Source organism: Sebastes umbrosus, chromosome 3 (genome assembly GCF_015220745.1).
Source record: "Sebastes umbrosus isolate fSebUmb1 chromosome 3, fSebUmb1.pri, whole genome shotgun sequence".
NCBI lineage: Eukaryota > Metazoa > Chordata > Actinopteri > Perciformes > Sebastidae > Sebastes > Sebastes umbrosus.
Genome location: NC_051271.1, coordinates 15,646,204 through 15,665,590, shown reverse-complemented (window position 1 = coordinate 15,665,590; position 19,387 = coordinate 15,646,204). Strand labels below are relative to the sequence as shown.

Sequence of the window (19,387 nt, the reverse complement as noted above, 5' to 3'; positions counted from 1 at the left end):
TTGACTTGACGGCCACAGGTGTCGCTGTTAACAAGCATTTCTGATTCTTACAAACAGTCCCTTTAAATATTTGATATAATATCAAAATTGTTATTTATTAATCCTAAAAGTACAAAGATGAAATAACAAATACTGAGCTAACATGTCAAAATCTCCATGACAACTGAGCAAACTGATGAAGACCATCTAAATGAACTGATACAGTCGAAAGCTCTGGAAAAAAAAGAGTTAGTGAGTCGACCTTGAGTTGGTATTGTTTTGTCAAAAAATATATTTAATATAGACTGAATTGTACACTGAATTTTTTTAATTGAATATATTTATATGTGTTTTTGTGTGTTTATATACTGTGTGTGCGTATATGTGTAATATATGTGTTATATATCTATTTCTTTAAGATAATATGTTTTTCCTGTCTCTATACTGGCTTATTTTATATTAATATTAGGTGTGTTAAGTTTCTTTGTACCGAGAATGTTATTATTGGGGACGTTTGTGAATGTTTGTTCTGTTGTTTCAAAATGAACAAAAAAACAATAAATATAACATTGAAAAACTCAAAAAAAAACAACTCAAATATATATATATATTCAAAATAAAAGCAGTTTCAGGCCCTAGCAAGTGGCTTCAAGCTATTTTGACTTTTATATACATTCAATAATACACACATATATATATGTATTTATGTACTTATTTATGTTTATGTACATTCAATATAATATATTGAATGTACATAGTATATATATAATATAATATATATAATATATAATTATATATATGTATTTATGTACTTATTTATGTTTATGTACATTCAATATAATATATTGAATGTACATAATATATATATATTAAAAATATAATATATATATATGTATTTATGTACTTATTTATGTTTATGTACATTCAATATTTAATATATATATATATATACATATTTAATATTGAATGTACAGAAAAGTCCAAATAACTTGAAGCCACTTGCTAGGACCGGAAACCGCTTTTATTTTGAAGTTCATCACAGGAAGTGGTGTTACCGGCGGTTCTTACTGTCTTGACGGTCTCTTGACAGCCGTTCCTCGGTGACACATCTCCTCCTCCTCCTCCTCCTCTCTCCTCCTCCTCCTCCTCCTCGCCATTGTGTGAGTGGAGCTCGGTGAGTGTTGAGGTCGAGGCAGCCGCCGCCGGAGGAGGGGAAAGGACCGATGGCGGAGTATTGAAACAAACTAACAACCGAACAAACAACCGGACTTAACGGCTCGTTTCTCCTCCATCTTCTTCTTCTTCTCCTTCTTCCTCCTGAACCGTCCGCCGCTCACCGCTCCTCCTGGCCTCACCGACGACCGACGACACCCATGCAGCAGAGGAGACCCTGGTGGATGGGACTAGCTACATGTGGTGAGTGACGGACAGACACAGCACCGACCACCGGACACCGGGGACACCGACACCTTTAATAATACAGTTTGTGTGTTGTTTAACGTCACTACAGTGTTAAACATAATAGTAGTTATCACCTTTATCCACACAGGAAGCAGTTAATAGTCAGAAAGAGTGAGGTTTTTCATGTGAACAAAAAAAATGTTTTATTAGAACAACCGCTTTTTTTTCTCTGCGGTCCTGTGTGGAGGCTGGGGCCGGGTTCGGGAGACTGGTGGCGGGGCAGGTGGCGCGGAGCAGCAGCCGGTGGCCTGGAGGTCCCGGAGGGTCTGGAAAACCAGCTGCTGCTGCTGTGACAGCTTTATACTCACTGGGTCACCAGCAGTGATTTATACATGAAGTGACCATCATGTGAGATTATATTTCCCATGCAGGGAAATGAAGAGCTTTTAAATAATAATAATGTTGTTGTAGTTTGGTTATAGTGAGTGGTATGTATGGTTGATCTGACTTTTCTAGTGTAACTTCAGATTTACTTTAATGTTCACTTGTAGTTCACTTTTGGCACTCAACATTTAGTTCATAGTCAATTCAACTTTATTTCAGACACATAGGTCCATATCAGATAAATTGACAAAAATACAATACAATACGAGGACAACAACAGATATACTTTTATCTTATTAGTGTTCTTAATTATTAGTTAATTACTTTATAGTTTTCACCAATTGTTTTGCACTGAATTTCTGAGTGGTGGATGTAAGAAACACAATTTCGTTTTTATGTGGAGCATAACAATGACAAATAAGGAATCTTGAATCTTCTTGAATTGCAGATAACAAGTCCATAGTTAAAGGTCAAGGGTCAAGGAAAACTTTATTATCCCCTATAGGGGCAGTTTGTTGTACAGTCAGCGGTACCACACAGTCATCAAACAAATACAATAAGCACAATAAATAGCCTATAGTTATGTTATCGTACTTAATTGTATTAAGATGTTCTGTAGAATCAACAAAACATTCCTGTCACGTCCCAGCTTTTTGTAGAAGTAATTAATATCTTAAGTATTGATTAGAACCAGACTTCATTTTTAAAGGGAGAAACAGAGTTTCAGTTTCTTTTTTGGATATTAAATAATTTTGTCCAATAAAGGTACTGAACACACACTTTAGTATACTATAACCATCCCTTAAAAGTGTTTTTAAATAATCAAAAGAATAATAAACTACATTAAATTAAGTAGTGTGTGGTGTGGACAAACCTGTATATTGAACAAATTAACTTTTGCCGGTCACCAATGACATTTATCCATCATTTACTGGTGTCATTTGGCATTCCTGACCTGTACTGCATTTTGTTTTTACTTATCGGCCAAGATTAACGCCGAATGGGATATATTGATATATAGCTAAAATCAACCAATAATATCAGATGACATATCAGGCTCTATTATTGATTTATCTATTGTTGACCCTTTCAATTAATTAGCAATCTGTGTAGTCGATAAATGGCCAAAAGTAAGGATATATTGTATTGAATTATCTTGTCTGACCTGCAGTCAATAAACAAACCCAAAGGTATTCAATTTCTATTTAAAGAAACTGTAAAGAAGCATAAAATTGCTGGAAACAACAAATGTTTGCTTTTTAAAATTGTACATGTAAAATATTGTTAACTGATCGATCAATTTAGTTTACGGGTACGTCTCAGGTTCCTTTGAATTGAACACATCAGTTTGGCAGAAAAGAGTTTATCCACCTTGTAAAGCTTTAATTTTTATTACAAACACTTTAAACAGGGGCCACAAGAAGAGGAGAAGTAATGAGTAAAAGGTGCATGTAGACATGCTTTGCAGTAGTTACATGCAGACAGCGTGTAAAATCAAGTATCCTAGAGTTGTGTTTACACTGGTTGTGGTGACACAGATCAGCAGCTGGGGGGGGGGGTCAAAGGTCAGCGTGCTGTCTGTTTCCTGGTGTGGAGTCGAGGTTTAAAGGGAAGAATGTGGTCGGTGGAGCAGCAGTTTTAAAAAGTGGAGCAGGCGGAGTTACAGCAGACTGACAGACGTTCACTCTGCTCTCAGTACAATCAGCACTTTGTGTGTATTATGTAAGACTTCGACATTGGACTCACACACTCACTGCAGGACGCCAGTTACACTCAACTCTGATACAAGAGCTGACTGACGAAGACGTTGAAGACACAGTTGTGTTACTTCTGTGTGCTGCAGTGTAGAGCTGAGAAGATTAGCTGATCAACAGATACTTCATCAATTTATTCATTGAAGTCATTTATCAAGCAGCAAGTCTGCAGCCATGCTAGCTGCACTTTAGGCACAGTCGTGCTTTAGGCTAAATGCTAAAATCAGCATGTCTTGCAAAGACAACGCTAACATTTAGCAGGTATAATGTTTGCCATGCTCCCCGTATTAGTTTAAGATAAGATACTTTATTTATCCAGAGGAAAATTGTCGCGCAGCAGTTACAGTACAAAACAGGAAAGGGTGTAAATATAACAAAATATAAACAATAAAAATGATCAATAAGATGCAAAAACCAAATGTACACAGTACCAGAAATGTAAACAGTTAACAGTGAGGATCAGAAATAAACAAAAATAAACAGCATGCTACAGTTTGTTAATTAGCAGTAAACACAAAGTACAGCTGAGGCTCAAAGTACAACTGTGTTGATATGTCCACCCCACCCAATATATGAAATATGTAATTAGAGCTGCCTGCAACGATTAATAGATTAGTTGATTAATAAATAGATATATATTATAGATTATTAAATTAATCGCCAACTATTTTGATAATTGATTAATTGATTTGAGTAATTTTTAAAGACAAAATTCTTTGATTCCAGCTTCTTAAATGTGAGTATTTTCTGGTTTCTTTACTCCTTTATAACAGTAAACTGAATATATTTGAGTTGTGGACCAAACAAGACATTTTAGGATGTCATCATGGGCTTTCAGAAGCACTGATCGACCATTTTCTGACATTTTATAGACCAAACAACTAATCAATTAATCAAAAAAATAATCAACAAATTAATCGGAAATTAAAATAATCGTTAGATGCAGCCCTATATGTAAATATCATCCAAGTTTCACTTTGTCAGTTGCCATTTGAAAACTGGGTCTGTAGTTGATTTGTCTATTTATATACAATTTTCTGCTGATCAACAAACTGATTAAACGGCTAATAGTTGCAGCTCTTCTTCTTTAGCAGTTCATATGAGAACCACATATAGACAGCCCTGTTTTATTAACATTAACTTGAACTAAAAATAAGTTTGTCTAATCTTTATTTTTTTTAGCTTAAATTATTTTGCTTTCCCTTTCTTTATATTTACCCCTCCCACAAACACTCAGTTGCTACCCACATCTCTTAGTAAGCCTCAAACTAAAAACATGACCATTTCCCATAAGCGTTGGTACATATATTTTCTGTAAAATCAGACTGAAAAGTTTTGTGACAAAAACATGACTCATCAATGACTCACGAAAGACAAAGATACTGTATATGATGACTCACACGCACACATACAGTGGGGAATATCCTGCAGCAGCAAACACCCAAGATTTCTCTTCTGTGAGTAAAGTCCACCTTCACTTCCTGGAGTCTCAGTTTCTCTTTAAACACAGTTACCGGCAGCAATAAGGAACAAACTCGTCGCCGAGTTATTGTAATTAATAACACACGGAAACGAAACCTTCACAGTACAATTTAAAAAAAGAGAAGAGGCTGATTAACTCTGCAAGTTTGATGAAAAATCAGCTCATGCAAAGACAAAATAAGTTTATCTTTTATTTTAGTATTTAGTTGACATTAGAAGAATCAGTTGTGTGCTAAAGGACCTACTGTATATATAGATTATGGGCTCAAAACAAAGAGTGCTCTGACTGCTGTAAATAAAAGTGTCTCTTTAAACAGGTCAGTCAGCAGCAACATGTTCCTACATGTCAGACTGAACGAAGTGGGCAGACACACGCACAGTTAGTCAGGTAGACAAACACACACTAAACCATCCGGAGGCTGAACCTTCTTTTCTTTCCATAAACCTCAAATCTTACAGGAAAAAACACCTCAGGAAAAAACATCTCTGTTTTTTCCTTTACAGGTAGTACTGGCTCAGGGAAAAACAGAAAATCTTGCTCCAACTAATGCTGATACATTTAGTAATATACACCAATCAGCCATAAGATTAAGACCACTGACATGTGAAGTGAATAACATTGACTATCTCTTTATAATGGCACCTGGCCGTGGGTGGGATATATTAGACAGCAAGTGAACATTTTGAACTTTGAACTTTGTGTTGGAAGCAGAAAAAATGGGTGCAACTTTTACAAGGGCCAAATTGTGATGGCTAGACGACTGGGTCAGAGCATCTCCAGAACTGCAGCTCTTATGGGATGTTCCCGGTCTGCAGTGGTCAGGACCAACAAAAGTGGTCCAAGGAAGGTGAAGTGAACCGGCGACAAGGTCAGACCCAAGGCTCATTGATGCACGTGGGGAGCAAAGGCTGGCCCGTGTTGTCCGATCCAATAGAAGAGCTACTGTAGCTCAAATTGCTGAAAAAGTTAATGCTGTTCCGATAGAAAGGTGTCAGAACACACAGTGCATCGCAGTTTGTTGGGTATGGTCAGGGTGCCCATGCTGTCCTAATGTTATGGCTGATCGGTGTATATTTCATTCTCTGCTTTGACCGTAAAGTTCTCCACCACCAGCAGAAAATGCTTTTTTGATAACTCTGCACACTGGAGCAAGAAGATGTCGGTCTCTTACAGAGCTGCAAAGATTAATCGATTAGTCGTCAACTATTAAATTAATCGTCAACTATTTTGATAATCTATTAATCGGTTTGAGTCATTTTTAAGAAAAAAAAGTTAAAGGATGACTTCAGTATTTTTCAACCTGGACGCTATTTTCCCATGTTTTTGTGTCTACAGTAGGTGACTAATTGTACTTTTTGAAATTGGTCCAGTATTTAGGGAGAATGCTGTAGACGGCAGCCGCTAAACAAGCTGTAATATAGTAATGTGGGGCAACCTGGCACAGTCAGTTTACGTTCACTAAAAGTGCTTATTTTTGCCACTGACAGGCTCAGATTGTTATTATAAGTGTCTGACAACTTTATGGAAAGGACCCTACGAAGAAATAAAATGTTTTTTCTTACCTTTCGCTTCAAATCCATGTTGTGGAAATCATGTAAATATCCAGCCATGACATTGAAAGACTTTTAGATAACACTAAGCTACGCTTTCTGTACTCCGACACAACAAACACCAGTGGCACTCTTCTCTCCATTCTCACCCATGTTTCCGCCTTTGTCTTCCGTCAACAAGTCACATGACACAATGACAAACAGGAAGTGAAAGGTAAAGAAAATGGTTTCATTACAGCTCGTTTAGCGGCTGGTAGCTGCAGCGCTCTCCCTCAATACTGGACCAGTTTCAGAAATCGTTGTGCCCATTAGTCAGTTAGACACAAAAACATGAGACACTAGGCTCCAGGTTGAAAAATACCGAAGTTACCCTTTAAAATTCTCTGAATCCAGCTTCTTAAATGTGAAATATTTTCTGGTTTCTTTACTCCTCTATGACCGTAAACTGAATCTCTTTGAGTTGTGGACAAAACAAGACATGTGAGGACATTATCTTGGGCTTGTGGAAACACTGATCAACATTTTTCACCATTTCATAGACCAAACAACTAATCGAGAAAATAATCGACAGATTAATCCACAATGAAAATAATCGTTAGTTTCAGCCCTATTCTCTTGTTTAGGGAAAATGAAGCTTTTCACCAATACTGGATTTTGGTATTGTTTGCCTTGTTGATATACCAATACTTGAGTTAGGCTATTGTACAGATACCAAAACAATACTTTTTGATACTTTAATTTTAGGAATATATACATGCTTTTTTTCATTTACAAAAGAAAAACAGAGTTCACAAATGTTAAATGTTGTCTTGACACCAGCAGCAGTACAAGAATTTTACCAAAATGAAATACAGTCTAGAAATTGGCAAAATTGTTATTTAAATTGCAACTATCTGATCAAATACGATTTATAATCAGACCAGATATTTGACTGTGACTTCAAGTACTTGACAGTTTTTGATACCGGGTACTACAGACACATTTTGGTCTGTTCCGAATAAGAATTGGGGTTCGATACTGAGGAGTCCTAAACAGTGATGTAGGTTTGTGTTTCTGTTGTCAGACAGCTGTAGCATGAACGTCTACGCTAAGCTGCTGTTTGGGTGTGAAAACGACTTGTATATAAAATTGAATCTCTTCCTCCTCTTTTGGTCGACCAGTATGTCTTCAATTGTGGGTCAGACTGTGGTTCCTCTGCTGAGTCTCAGCTGGTTCTGATCTGTGATTCCTTGTACCGAGCCAAATTCTTTATTTTGTTCTTCTCATTCACACATTTTCTGTTTCTGTTGTATTGGCAAGAATCTGGCGATACAATACGTATCATAACACAGGGGTTACGATTAGGGCTGTCAAAGTTATCGCGATAATAACCCATTAATGCAAATCTTGTTTTGTGTTGCTGAGAGGTAGTGGTGCATAAAGCATTGATGGTAAGGACACTGGATTACAAGCAAACTGTTCCATCTCAGCCCATAGTGGTCCTGTGTCCTGATAGAAATTTGGTACCCAGTAAATAACTTTATGAATGTTGGAAGCCCTACATTTATCCACTCTGAAGACCACTTTCAAAAAGCTCTGTTTAGAGTTTAATCAAGCAGCTCGAGTGAATCTTTTCTTGTCGCTCCAAAAGGGGGAAGTTTTTGCAGCCACCTGCACAGATAACAGATAGTGATCAGAAACCTGTAAAAAGTGTTTACATGATGCCGTATCACAGTTTATTTAAGAAAAACCAGGATAAGAGCTTTTATCTCCAAACACCCGATCATAACAGTGAAACCAGAGGTAATAAAACACTCTACAGCAGCAGCCTCAGTGTTCACAGGATGCAGCTCCTGCAAAAAAAATCTGCCCTGCAGGAGTCGGTTTGTAAGAGAAAAAAGAAAGATGGCGGTCAGTGGTGTTTGCTGCTGGCTGTCGTCAGGATCGTGACTAAACACTGAAGCCTGCTGAGCAAGAAAATTCCTGTGAAGGAGGCAGCTGCAGCTCAGTGAAACAGCTCCCCACAGCGTGATAGTAACACGCTGACCTCAGTGTGTTTACACTGATCCAGGAGCAGCAGCAGACACACTGTCCTGTCACTGAAAAGTCACAGGTTTGATACCCAAAGTGGCTCTTAACTTGTAAAATCACACCTGCAGAGTCTTTAAAGCTTAAATTAGAAAAGTTGACTCTTTAGTTTTTGTTTCATAAACGCTCAAACAGCTGATTTACAAACAAGTCCAGACAAGATTGCTGAGTTTTTGACGTGTGCTCTTTAAATACGGTTAGTTGTTAGAAGACTTGCAGGTGTGTCAGTGGTTTTATTTGGTGTCACCAGAGTTTAAATGGTCAGATTAAGAAAGAAATGATGCAGTATTTAATTAAACAACTCAAATGGTGATCAGTGTGAACATTAGCTCATCATACAATTTGTTGGCACAACTATTCAGATAATTAATTCTTCTTTTTCAAGTTTTTTTTAAGTAAAAATACCAAACATGATTCCAGCTTCCTTTAATGTGAAGATTTGCTGCTTTACTTTGTCCTGTTTGATCATGAAATGAATATCTTTGGACTGTTGGTCAGAAAAAACAAAACATTTGAAGACGTCACCTTGGTCAGTGAGGTATATTGAAGAATAACACAATGTGTTGGTTAATAATGGATTACAATAACATCTTCACATCTCATCTGCACATAGTCTGAGCTTTGCTTGTTTACTGTGAAGTCTTTTGAGCGTTTAAATTCAGCAGGAAAAACAACAACTTTTGGATGCGTTGGGACATGAAATCCAGGTGAAAATCAGTTTCAACCATTTTCTTTTTCTGTCAGATCTGTATAAATATAAAATAACGAGCCTTATTTAGATTAATTTTGATAAAACACATAATATAATATAAGAAAAGAGATTTTTTTTCTCACCCCGAACGATGCAGAATGCAACGATTAGTCGTCAATCGAAAAAAAATGATCAGCAACTACTTTGATGATTGATAATCAGTAATTTTTCAAGAAAGAAATGGCAAAAACATACTGCTTTCAGCTTCTCAAATGTGAAAATGTGTTGCTTTTTTTGGACCTAACAGTAAAGTAAAAAAAAAAAATTTACATTTGATGACAACTTTAATAATTCATAATCGTTAATAATCGTTAGTTGTAGACGTCTTGTAGATACAAACTGAAAAAAATAGCTTAAATGCACCTTAAGTTTTAAAAATAATTAATGTTTTATAAAAAATAAGGCGATCTAGTTAGCTGAAGTCACCTGGTCATGAGGTCATAAGGTCATGTGATCACATGAGTTTATACTGAGGCTTCAGTCTGTACTGTGAGAGCAGAGCTGCTGCTGTAACACAACACCAGCTCTGATAGTTTACTCAATGGAAAGGTATGTGACACACACACACACACACACCTGTCAGATCTCCATGACAAAGACTTTGTTTTTTCCCACAAATGCAGCGTTTCTGAAACTATTTTTGGATTTTTACCTCATCACACAGACAGCTGGCAGAGGGGGAGGATGGGGGAGGATGGGTGAAATATTTGAACCTCAGCCAGCTGATCCAAAGTCAGTCACAAGATACGGTTTTGATTTGTAACGATCACAATGTGTGAGGTTAAGTTTTTATATTCAGAAGATAAGTATTTTTTAGGAAAAAGGCAGACAGACATGGGGGAGGACGCATATCTGTCTCTCTCTCTCTCTCTCTCTCTCTCTCTCTCTCTCTCGCTCTCTCTCTGTTCCTATGTGTCTCGCCCCGTCACCTCCTCACCTCGTCCTCTCTGGGTGTCGGAGCAGATGGCCCCTCTGAGGGGCCCCACATGGGTTTAAAGTAGTGAGGACGAGGAGGAGGAGGAGGAGGAGGGAGAGCTGATGAATAATCATATATATGGAGGAGTGTGTGTGTGTGTGTGTGTGCTGTTTAATTCAGTCTCCGTCAGCACTTTCAGACGCCTGTTGGCCGAGTAATCGAGAGGTCACAGGTTCAAATCCCCACCCGCTACCACAGACCTCCAACCCAACAGCTGCCTTCATCAGCACTCCTCTGCTACACACACAAAGTAACTAAGTACATCTACTCAAGTACTGTACTTAAAGATACGGTCGACGATGTTTGAAAGCTAGCATAATTTGTATCGCTTCAGGAGCTCCGTCTAAACCCACCCCCTCTCCTTGGAGCTCATTCCAAGGCAACGCCCCCCGCCCCCCACACATGCACGAGCACCGTCGCATCGTAACTACTTCACAGCCACCGAACGGAGAGAGGACCTCAACTCGACAACGCTACCTCATGACAAGTAACCGAGGCAGTGCTACTTTTGGCTGAGTTTTCTCTTCCATTCTCAAGTAAACTTGCCTCGGCGACGCTCTTTGAGTTCAGGCTGATGCACGCCAAGGGTAGAGTACGAGCAGGGAGGCATCTGATTGGTTCTTTCCAAGCGGACCGCGAGGCAGTAATTGGTAGATGTTTTTACAGGATTACAGCGGCTACAGATAACGGCTCTTTTCTGGTCCTTTTTCAGAGCTCATAAGTAATGGATCGCTGTCGGGGTGTAAAGACCATTTCAACCAATATAACAAATAGTGTATACTGGAAAACATCGTCAACCCTGCCTTTAAGTACAATTTTGACGAACTTTTACTTTACTTGTGTGTTTCAATTTTATGCAACTTCACACTTCTACATCTACCTAAATCTCAGAGACCCCTCCGCATCACCCTGTCGGAGTTTATTTCACAACAATGACCGGCTCACTGTGCAGTATCTCTTACATATACAATTGGGTAGTTTAATCCATAACATTATATTTTATAAACCGGTCATATTGTTTGTAAGTAAAATCATAATCTGAATAGTAACCAGTAACTGTAAAATACGTGTAGTGGAGTGAAAAATACAATAATTTCCTCTAAAATGTAGCAGAGTAGAAAGTAGCATAAATTGAAACTACTCAAGTATAAATTAAAAGTACATAAGTAGCTGGACGTAGGTACAGTACTTCAGTAACTCAGTCATTTCTGCCACGTTTGTTGGACAAAACAAAACATTTAATTCTTACTCTTTTTTTTCTATTTTATAGTCCAGACAATAAACTGAGAAAATATTGATAATGAAAATAATCAGTGATTGCTGCTCAGTTTTTTCTTCCGCCCACCCCTCCAGGGGTCCTTATCACCGGGTCGGGAGCCTCTGAACAAAGGGAAGTGAAACTGAAAGTGAGCTCACATGAAATGTCAGTTGAAAAACAGTGTTAACCCACGAACATGATAAGTGCTGCCGGTCAACGCTGAGTAAACCCTGCAAAACTGGGGGTTTGTTGTTAGTGGAGAAGGGTAGTTTTATATTTTTCATACCAGGTTTTGCTCCAGAAAAATCTTAGTCATGACCCTTACGTTCACATAAAGGTCATGACTCATTTCATATTTCTGAGGCTGATTTCAATAATTTTTTTTATTCCTGACTCACTAAAGTGAACTTATTTATTTCACAAGATGAAAAATAACCAACAACTTGGGGGGGAAACACAAAGCAAAGAGAGATTTTAGGAACACCGGCGAGTCACCCGGGGTGTTAAAGGTGTGTGTGTGTGTGTGTGTGTGTGTTTTGTTCAGTGTTTGGTCGTCAGGACGGAAGTCGCCTGTTTCCTGTGTTTTGTTGTTCAGGGAGTCAGAAGGTGTCGGACTGACTGACTCTCACCCAATCAGCTGACTGCGGCTCACATGGGAGCAGGTCAGCTGACTGTCAACACACACGCACACACACACGCACACAGACATTTCTCATGTTTGTGAGGAAGCCGCTGAGCTTCCAGGAAACTTGTGACTCGTCCATCACACCAACTTTACGTGTCATCAGTCATGTGACACGCGGCTCTTTTTCAGTATTTCTCAGCACGTCGTGTGTTTCAGCTCATATATCAATATGTCCCCCCCTCCTCGTACTCAAGTACTGTACTTAAGTACACATTTGAGCTACTTATACTTTACCAAAAACATCATATATAATAGTAAAACACTGAGAGGGAACATTTTACTGCACAATGAGTACTTTTACTTTTCATACTTTAATACTTTTACTTCAGTAAGGTTTTGAATGCGGGACTTTTACGTGTAGTGGAGTATTTTCACAGTGTGGTATTAGTACTTTTACTGAAGTCAAGGATCTGAATACTTCTTCCACCGCTGGCTGTTTCCCTGTCAGATTTCCCCTTTAGATCGGGGGGTTTCTAACCAGTGACTTTCTTGTCACAAGACTCTGTCGGAGATCTTTAGGTGATCTCTGACATTCTCTGTCATCTTTCATTTTCTGTTTTTGAGTTGCTTGAATTTTTGTTGTTTTATAACCTACAACACTTAAGCTTCCTTAGGTTTTGTTTCTAAAAGGGTATCTGTGTTAATCTTGTTGGTAATATTTACAGCTGTAAGGTTCGTTATTTTATATTTTTACAGATTTGATGGGAAAAAAATGGTTGAAACTGATTTTTACCTGGATTTCATATCCCAACTCATCCAAAAGTTGCTTTTCCTGCTGAAATTAAACATTCTCAAGACTTCACAGTAAAAACAAGCAAAGCTCAGAATATGTGCTGAAGATGTTTATGTCAATCCATTAATCCACCCACACTTCTGTTTGATTTATATTTATTTAATTTTCGGACAAAATAAATCATAGCTCTGGGTTCATTTTCTATTGTTTTCCCAGAGCTTTCAACCACATCTCACTGTCTTTCTCATCGGAAGGCAATTGAAAGCTCTGGAAAAAAAAAAATAGGTTAAAAAGGCAAGAGGGTCGCAGGTTCAAACCCGGCTTGGGGCCCTTCTGTGTGGAGTTTGCATGTTCTCCCCTTAACGTGGGTTTTCTCCGGGTTCTCCGTCTTCCTCCCGCAGTCCAAAGACATGCAGGTTTATTGTTGACTCTTAATTGCCTGTAGGTGTGAATGTGAGCGTGAAATGGTTGTCTGTCTCTATGTGTCAGCCCTGTGATAGTCTGGCAACCTGTCCAGGGTGTCAGTTTCCTTGCGTGGGATCAGTAAAGTTTATCTTCTTCACTGAAAGTTTGATGCTGTCCAGGTTTCACGTCGTCTTTCTCTGAACTGTTTCTGTCTCCACTCCACAGATTTATGTTGGGTAACGGGGTGAAGCGGAAACTGGACGAGGATGAGGATGTTTTGGGGGAAGACCGGCGTCCTCTGGCAGTCGGCGGCATGTCGCAGGTGTCCTACACCCTGCAGCGTCAGACGGTCCTCAACATGTCCCTCATGAAGCTGTACGGTCCTCGGATGGGCGCCGACCTCGGCCTCCAGCGCCGAGTCCTCATCAACAACATCATCCGCCGCATCCACGACGACTTCAGGCAGGAAGGAGGCGTCGACGCTCTCTTCTTCTCTGCTGCGCCGCCTGTCGCTGCTGCCGCCGCCTGCGAGGACGAAGGCTACCGACAGCCTACGCCTCCTCCCTCCTCCTTCAGCATCCTCTCGTCGCCGCTGTCGGGACTGACGGCGCTGGACTCCTGCCTGACTCCCGCCTCGCTGTTGGAGGAGGACCTGCCCATGTTCTTCACCCTGCCGCCCTCCTCCTCCACCCAACACCACCCACCACACCACTCCCCGAGGCCGCCGCCACCGCCCTCGCCGTCACCCAAAGACAGCTTCTCCTCAGCCCTGGAGGAGATCGAGGAGCTCTGTCCTTCCTCTTCGTCTTCCTCTTCCTCGGTTTCGCCGCCGCCACCTCCTGCTCGGGTTCTGTTTGATGTTGTCATGAAGGAGGAGGGGCGGGGCTATCAGGAGGTGGAGAGCAGGTTGGAGAAACCCTCTCCACCTCCTCCTCTTCCTCCCTCTCCGTCCTCCCCGGGCTCCTTCCTGACTGACTTCGCCCTAGACGACGTCCTCTTCACAGACATTGACACGTCCATGTACGACCTCGGACCCTGCCCGCCTTCATTGGGAGCACCGCCATCCAAGATGGCCCCCGTCGTGATGGCGGACGACCTCGTCCGGTCGATGTCCGGGTACGGAGCGGCGGGCGCCGGCGCCCAGAACCAGCCTTTTAAAATGGACCTGGCTGAGCTGGACCACATCATGGAGGTGCTGGTGGGCAGCTGAGAGAGACTTTTTTATAACTTTTTGTTAATTTTGTACAGTTTTAAAGTTGCAACGTGCTTCACACTGGTTTTATTCTGGAGGATTCAAGCTGCTGCGTGTTGAGTTTAACATCAACAAATTATTAGGACATTAGTTTACACACATAAGCTGTTATTCAGAGATAAATCTGCTGGATCCTTTTATTCAACAAAACAGGTGGAGAGCGCTGTTGTTCCAGAAGGTTTCAGAGATGACAGGAATGGAAAAATAATGCTTCAACCTGTTTATCCGTGTCAGAAAGAGGAGAGACAGTATAAAGGCCTGGTCAATATTTGGTTTTAAAGGCTTGGTGATGTAGTGAGTTCGTGCTGAGCTACAGGTAGTTAACCACTTACAGTATATTCTTTTTTAGGATCACTCAGTAACATCTGTCCAGAAACTAAAGGTAGAAAATAGCTTTTTAGCTAACTCTGCAGTGCATTTACAGCCATGTTTATTAATACTTACCGTCTCTATCAAGCAACCAATAAATGAAATGAATAAAATAACGATATCCATCATGATAGCATTATTGTATTTTAACCAACATGCTAGCACTAATAAGTAGGGGTGTATCAATACTGTATATCGATATGGATCGATTCAATGATCAAAGATCCAATATCATCGATGCAAAGTGAAAACATTGATACACATCGTCATCTTTAAGACACGCCTTTATTTTGAAATTCCCATGGCACGTCCGTGTCGCCATGTCCTTCCAAGCGCAGCTCATTCCTAAACATTCAAACATTGCTTCAACATGAGAAATGCTGCACTGTATAGTAAACAACAGGAAGTCTATTTTTATTCTTCTAATTAAAAAGAATAGATTGTTTTTCTTTTCATTGTCTGGAAGAGCCCAGTGATAAAATTGTCAAATTTGAGTTGCTTTCTGTTGAAACAAAATCAGTTGTAACTGATTGTGTTAAATTGAATCGAAATGATATCACAGCAGACTTTGTGGTATCATCAAATATTGTATCGTTTTCTAAAGAATCGATATAATATTGTATCGTGATCCAACTTGTGATTTACATCCCTACTAATAAGTTACAAAAGCTTTCTGAGCTTCTTGTTCTCAGGACTGTTCGTTAGAAAAACAAGCGCTCGCTAACGGGACAGTGAATCCACACAGTTTATACAGTATAATCGACTCCTGTCTCATAACTGTCTGCTAACCAAGTTTATACCCCAACAGCTAGTAAGCTACGATAGCATCCTCCATTTAGGACTCTCTGTTCCCTCAAAGATCAGCTCTGTCAAGACAGCTTGCTTTTCGTCAACGGTGCAATTTTTTAAATGTCAAAATTCAGCTGAACTGGCAAAATTTTGGATGTACTTTACTTCCATTGAAATGAACTGATTTCGGTGCTAAATGTTGAGGTTTTGAATGCTGGAGTGACCAGGCCTTCAATGTGTGAGGTACAGTTAGCTTTACTAATGTTTATAAAAGCACACACAGCAGCTTGAATCACTGAGTTAAAGTATTGGAAGCACACTGTCATCCTGGGCTGCATACTGATGATCCACCGTTAGAATGATTTCCTCACAAATGTGGAAACAGAAGCTCAGTCTTTGTCTTCCACCGAGCTCCAGGTTCAATAACGCCAGCGTGAAGTACCGTCCTGTTTTTCTACCGCTGTCCGAGAAATTGTAAGAAACAAAAAAATCTCCAGAGACTTTTTTTCTACCGTCGGTGCATGTTTCTACAAATAAGAAAGAAAAAAGATCTCAATAGCATTTATGAAAAACAATCCAGTGCCTTTTTTAAAACCTCGATAACACGGTCACGTCTTGCTGTTGCTCGTCACGTAGCAATACCAACTCTGAAGGAAGTTTAATTACCTTGATTTCATCATCCAGAGGATCCAGCCTGCAAAATGGATTTGAATTAGTCAACAAAGAATGTGAAAGTCTTTTTAAAAAAGCAACACACGTGTAAATGTTGAGCTGATTGTTGTTAAATGAAAATGTAAAGTCTGCTGTTTTTCTGTATTTTTCTTATTGTTAATGAATCCCACGGAAAGAAACACAAACAATACATGTCAGTCAATTTATGTTTGTTTTTGTTCTTTTCATTGGATTTGATAAGAAGAAAAATATATAATAACACCAGGCTTCTTGTTTCAAACTTAATTTGGCATTTTGTTTTTACATCTGTAGCTTGTTTATTGCTGATGATATCCGTCACACTTCCTGTCCACACATTGACTTTGTGTCTGAACACCACTGTAGTTGTTGTTGCTGGTTAAAATCCAACTTGTAGTTTTAGTAGCACGAAGAAGAGAAAAAAATCTCATTGGTTGAGTTAAAAACTGACAGCGAGCGCAAATTAGCTAAATGAAATTCAAATGGCTAAGAATGAACTCAAGTATAAATATTAAATAAAAAAATGAAATAAACCCGGACAGAGAGGAATTTATTTCACAACAATGACCTGCTAGCTGTACATTTTTTTAGTTTCATGCTCTATTTCCTTAAAGCTTCATTGCATCATTGCATCATCGTCTTCATGTGTTTTTAAAGGAGCTCCAATCTCATTTTATTCCGCTCAAATATGTGGTTTCTCACTTTTAACTCAACCAATGAAGTTATTTTATAGTTTTAAAACTACAACCTGGAGTTAATAAAAACCTCACATCTGGAAAAACAAGTATGTAATTTATGATGTGAAGAAGTTAAATTGCAATAACGGAGGTATTTCCTCAACAGTGGTGGTGATACAAACTTTAATATGCAGACGTTCCCTTTAGCAGAAATAACTCTATGAATTATTTATTATCTCTCAGCTTTCCGTGTATATTTATTGTAACTCTGGACACTAATATTTTGTTTGTACAGAACATAAATATGTATTCTTTCAAAGGGGAAAATCCACCAAAACCGACTTCTAAGTGGACTTGAAAGATGAACTCAGAGGTCATTTTGGGGGAAATCTCTTCTATGAAATGTACCGTCATTTAATAAATGATTGGAGTTTTTTTTTAATACTATGTAATATATTTTAGGATTCCAGCAATGCAAACGCCCTCAGTTCAACCTATGCCACAGCTCTAATGTATATGTGTGAGTGAGAAAGTTCTATATGGATAAACACCGAGCCAGTTTTTTTTAATCTGAACTCCAAAATCCTTTTGTTCGTTTGTTGGTCTCCAGCTGGTATTAACGTGCTATCTGTATGTGTAGTTCTGGTTTATTTAGGTACATTAGTCATTGTAAATAGATCAGATTGATCAGACCCGGATCAATCATGTCCTGATACATAAATATTGAAACTGAATCCAGATCTGGTTAACGTCTGTGTCTCCACCTGCTGGACAGATGATGTAACAGCAGGTTGTCACACCAATAAGAACTGAGTCCTTATTACAGACTAATTGTATACAATATGTGTCTCTTTATACATTATATTGTTTTCATTATACATCTATCTATATATATATATATTAGGGCTGCAACTAACGATTATTGTCATGGTTGATTAATCTGTTATTTTCTCGATTAATCAATTAGTTGGTCTATAAAATGGTGATAAATGTCGATCAGTGTTTCCCCAAAGCCCAAGATGACGTCCTCAAATGTCTGGTTTTGTCCACAACTCAAAGATATTCAGTTTACTGTCATAGAAGAGTAAAGAAACCAGAAAATATTCACATTTAAGAAGCTGGAATTAGAGAATTAAAAATAACTCAAACCGATTAATCGATCAAAATAGTTGGCGATTAATTTAGTTGACAACTAACTGATTAATCGCTGCAGCTCTACTATATAGTGCACAGCTTTTGTGGTTGGTACAAGTATTCATACTTTACTGTTTACAACTAATTTAACTTCACAAATGTCTTTAAGATTTAACACTTCTTTCTTAGTTTTCTAAGAGCTTCCTGGAGTTGTTTCACTGCCATTTAACATTTATTTATTTGTTTTATTTGTCTACAGCTGTGAGACTCTTAAAAATCACTTAATGTTGTCACGTTTCCACGGTGTGAGCACATTACAGACTCAAAACCTGCTGCGAATCAGTATGTAGTACACGAGTGGGACACGGTGACATCTTCATTTAGTGTGTAAATTAATAAAATACAAACAAATAAATACAGAGATTCTATTTGGAGCTGTCTGTTTTCAAATCCACTTCAAGTGGATCATCAGTATCCAAAATATCTGATATATTTGACCTTTAGTTCTGAATTTGAACATATTTACTGTAAAATCAACAAAAAGTAAGACAACGATTGGACTAACTAAACAAATCTTTTAGATTTAATCCAATTATTTATTATTAAAAACTGGCTCCAGGCTGTTTATCCAGACTCATCTTTGCTGTTTTGTTTGTTTCCTTCCAGATAATGAAAGATTGATTGTTCAACACTTTTTGTCAAACCAAATATTATTATTATTTTAGTGGTTTGTAGCGTCACTGTGGCTGCAGGAGGTTTTTACTGGACATTAACAGAAGGGATGGAATAAGTCGTTACATGAATCTGTGCCTTGTCCTATGCAATATGACATTTTTCTTCTGAGAATTATATTTGAATGTGTAAGATGAGGATTCAGCTCTGACGGGGCGGGGGGGGTTCCACTTTAGTAATTTTATTTTCTACAATAAATGGGAATGATCTCATCTTTGTCCTCTTGTCTGTCTTTTATTTACTATCTTTTTCTTATTATTATAATATATAATTTGTATAAGGGCCACACTGGGGGAAGAAAAATCTGGGATTTCCAGA

General features: G+C 38.7%; 1 protein-coding gene across 1 annotated transcript; it reads left to right on the top strand.

Moving 5' to 3' along the window:
• The first annotated feature begins 1,047 nt into the window (after positions 1-1,047).
• LOC119484772 (SERTA domain-containing protein 2-like) lies at positions 1,048-18,041 on the top strand. The gene is made up of 2 exons (XM_037763850.1): positions 1,048-1,395; positions 13,652-18,041. Exon 2 carries the CDS (start codon positions 13,656-13,658, stop codon positions 14,634-14,636), a length of 981 nt encoding a protein of 326 aa, XP_037619778.1. The 5' UTR covers positions 1,048-1,395; positions 13,652-13,655; the 3' UTR covers positions 14,637-18,041.
• Positions 18,042-19,387: the final 1,346 nt, after the last annotated feature.

Coding starts and splice junctions, on each gene's coding strand:
- LOC119484772 (XM_037763850.1), top strand. CDS start 13,656: ATGTTGGGTAACGGGGTGAAGCGGAAACTGGACGAGGATGAGGATGTT.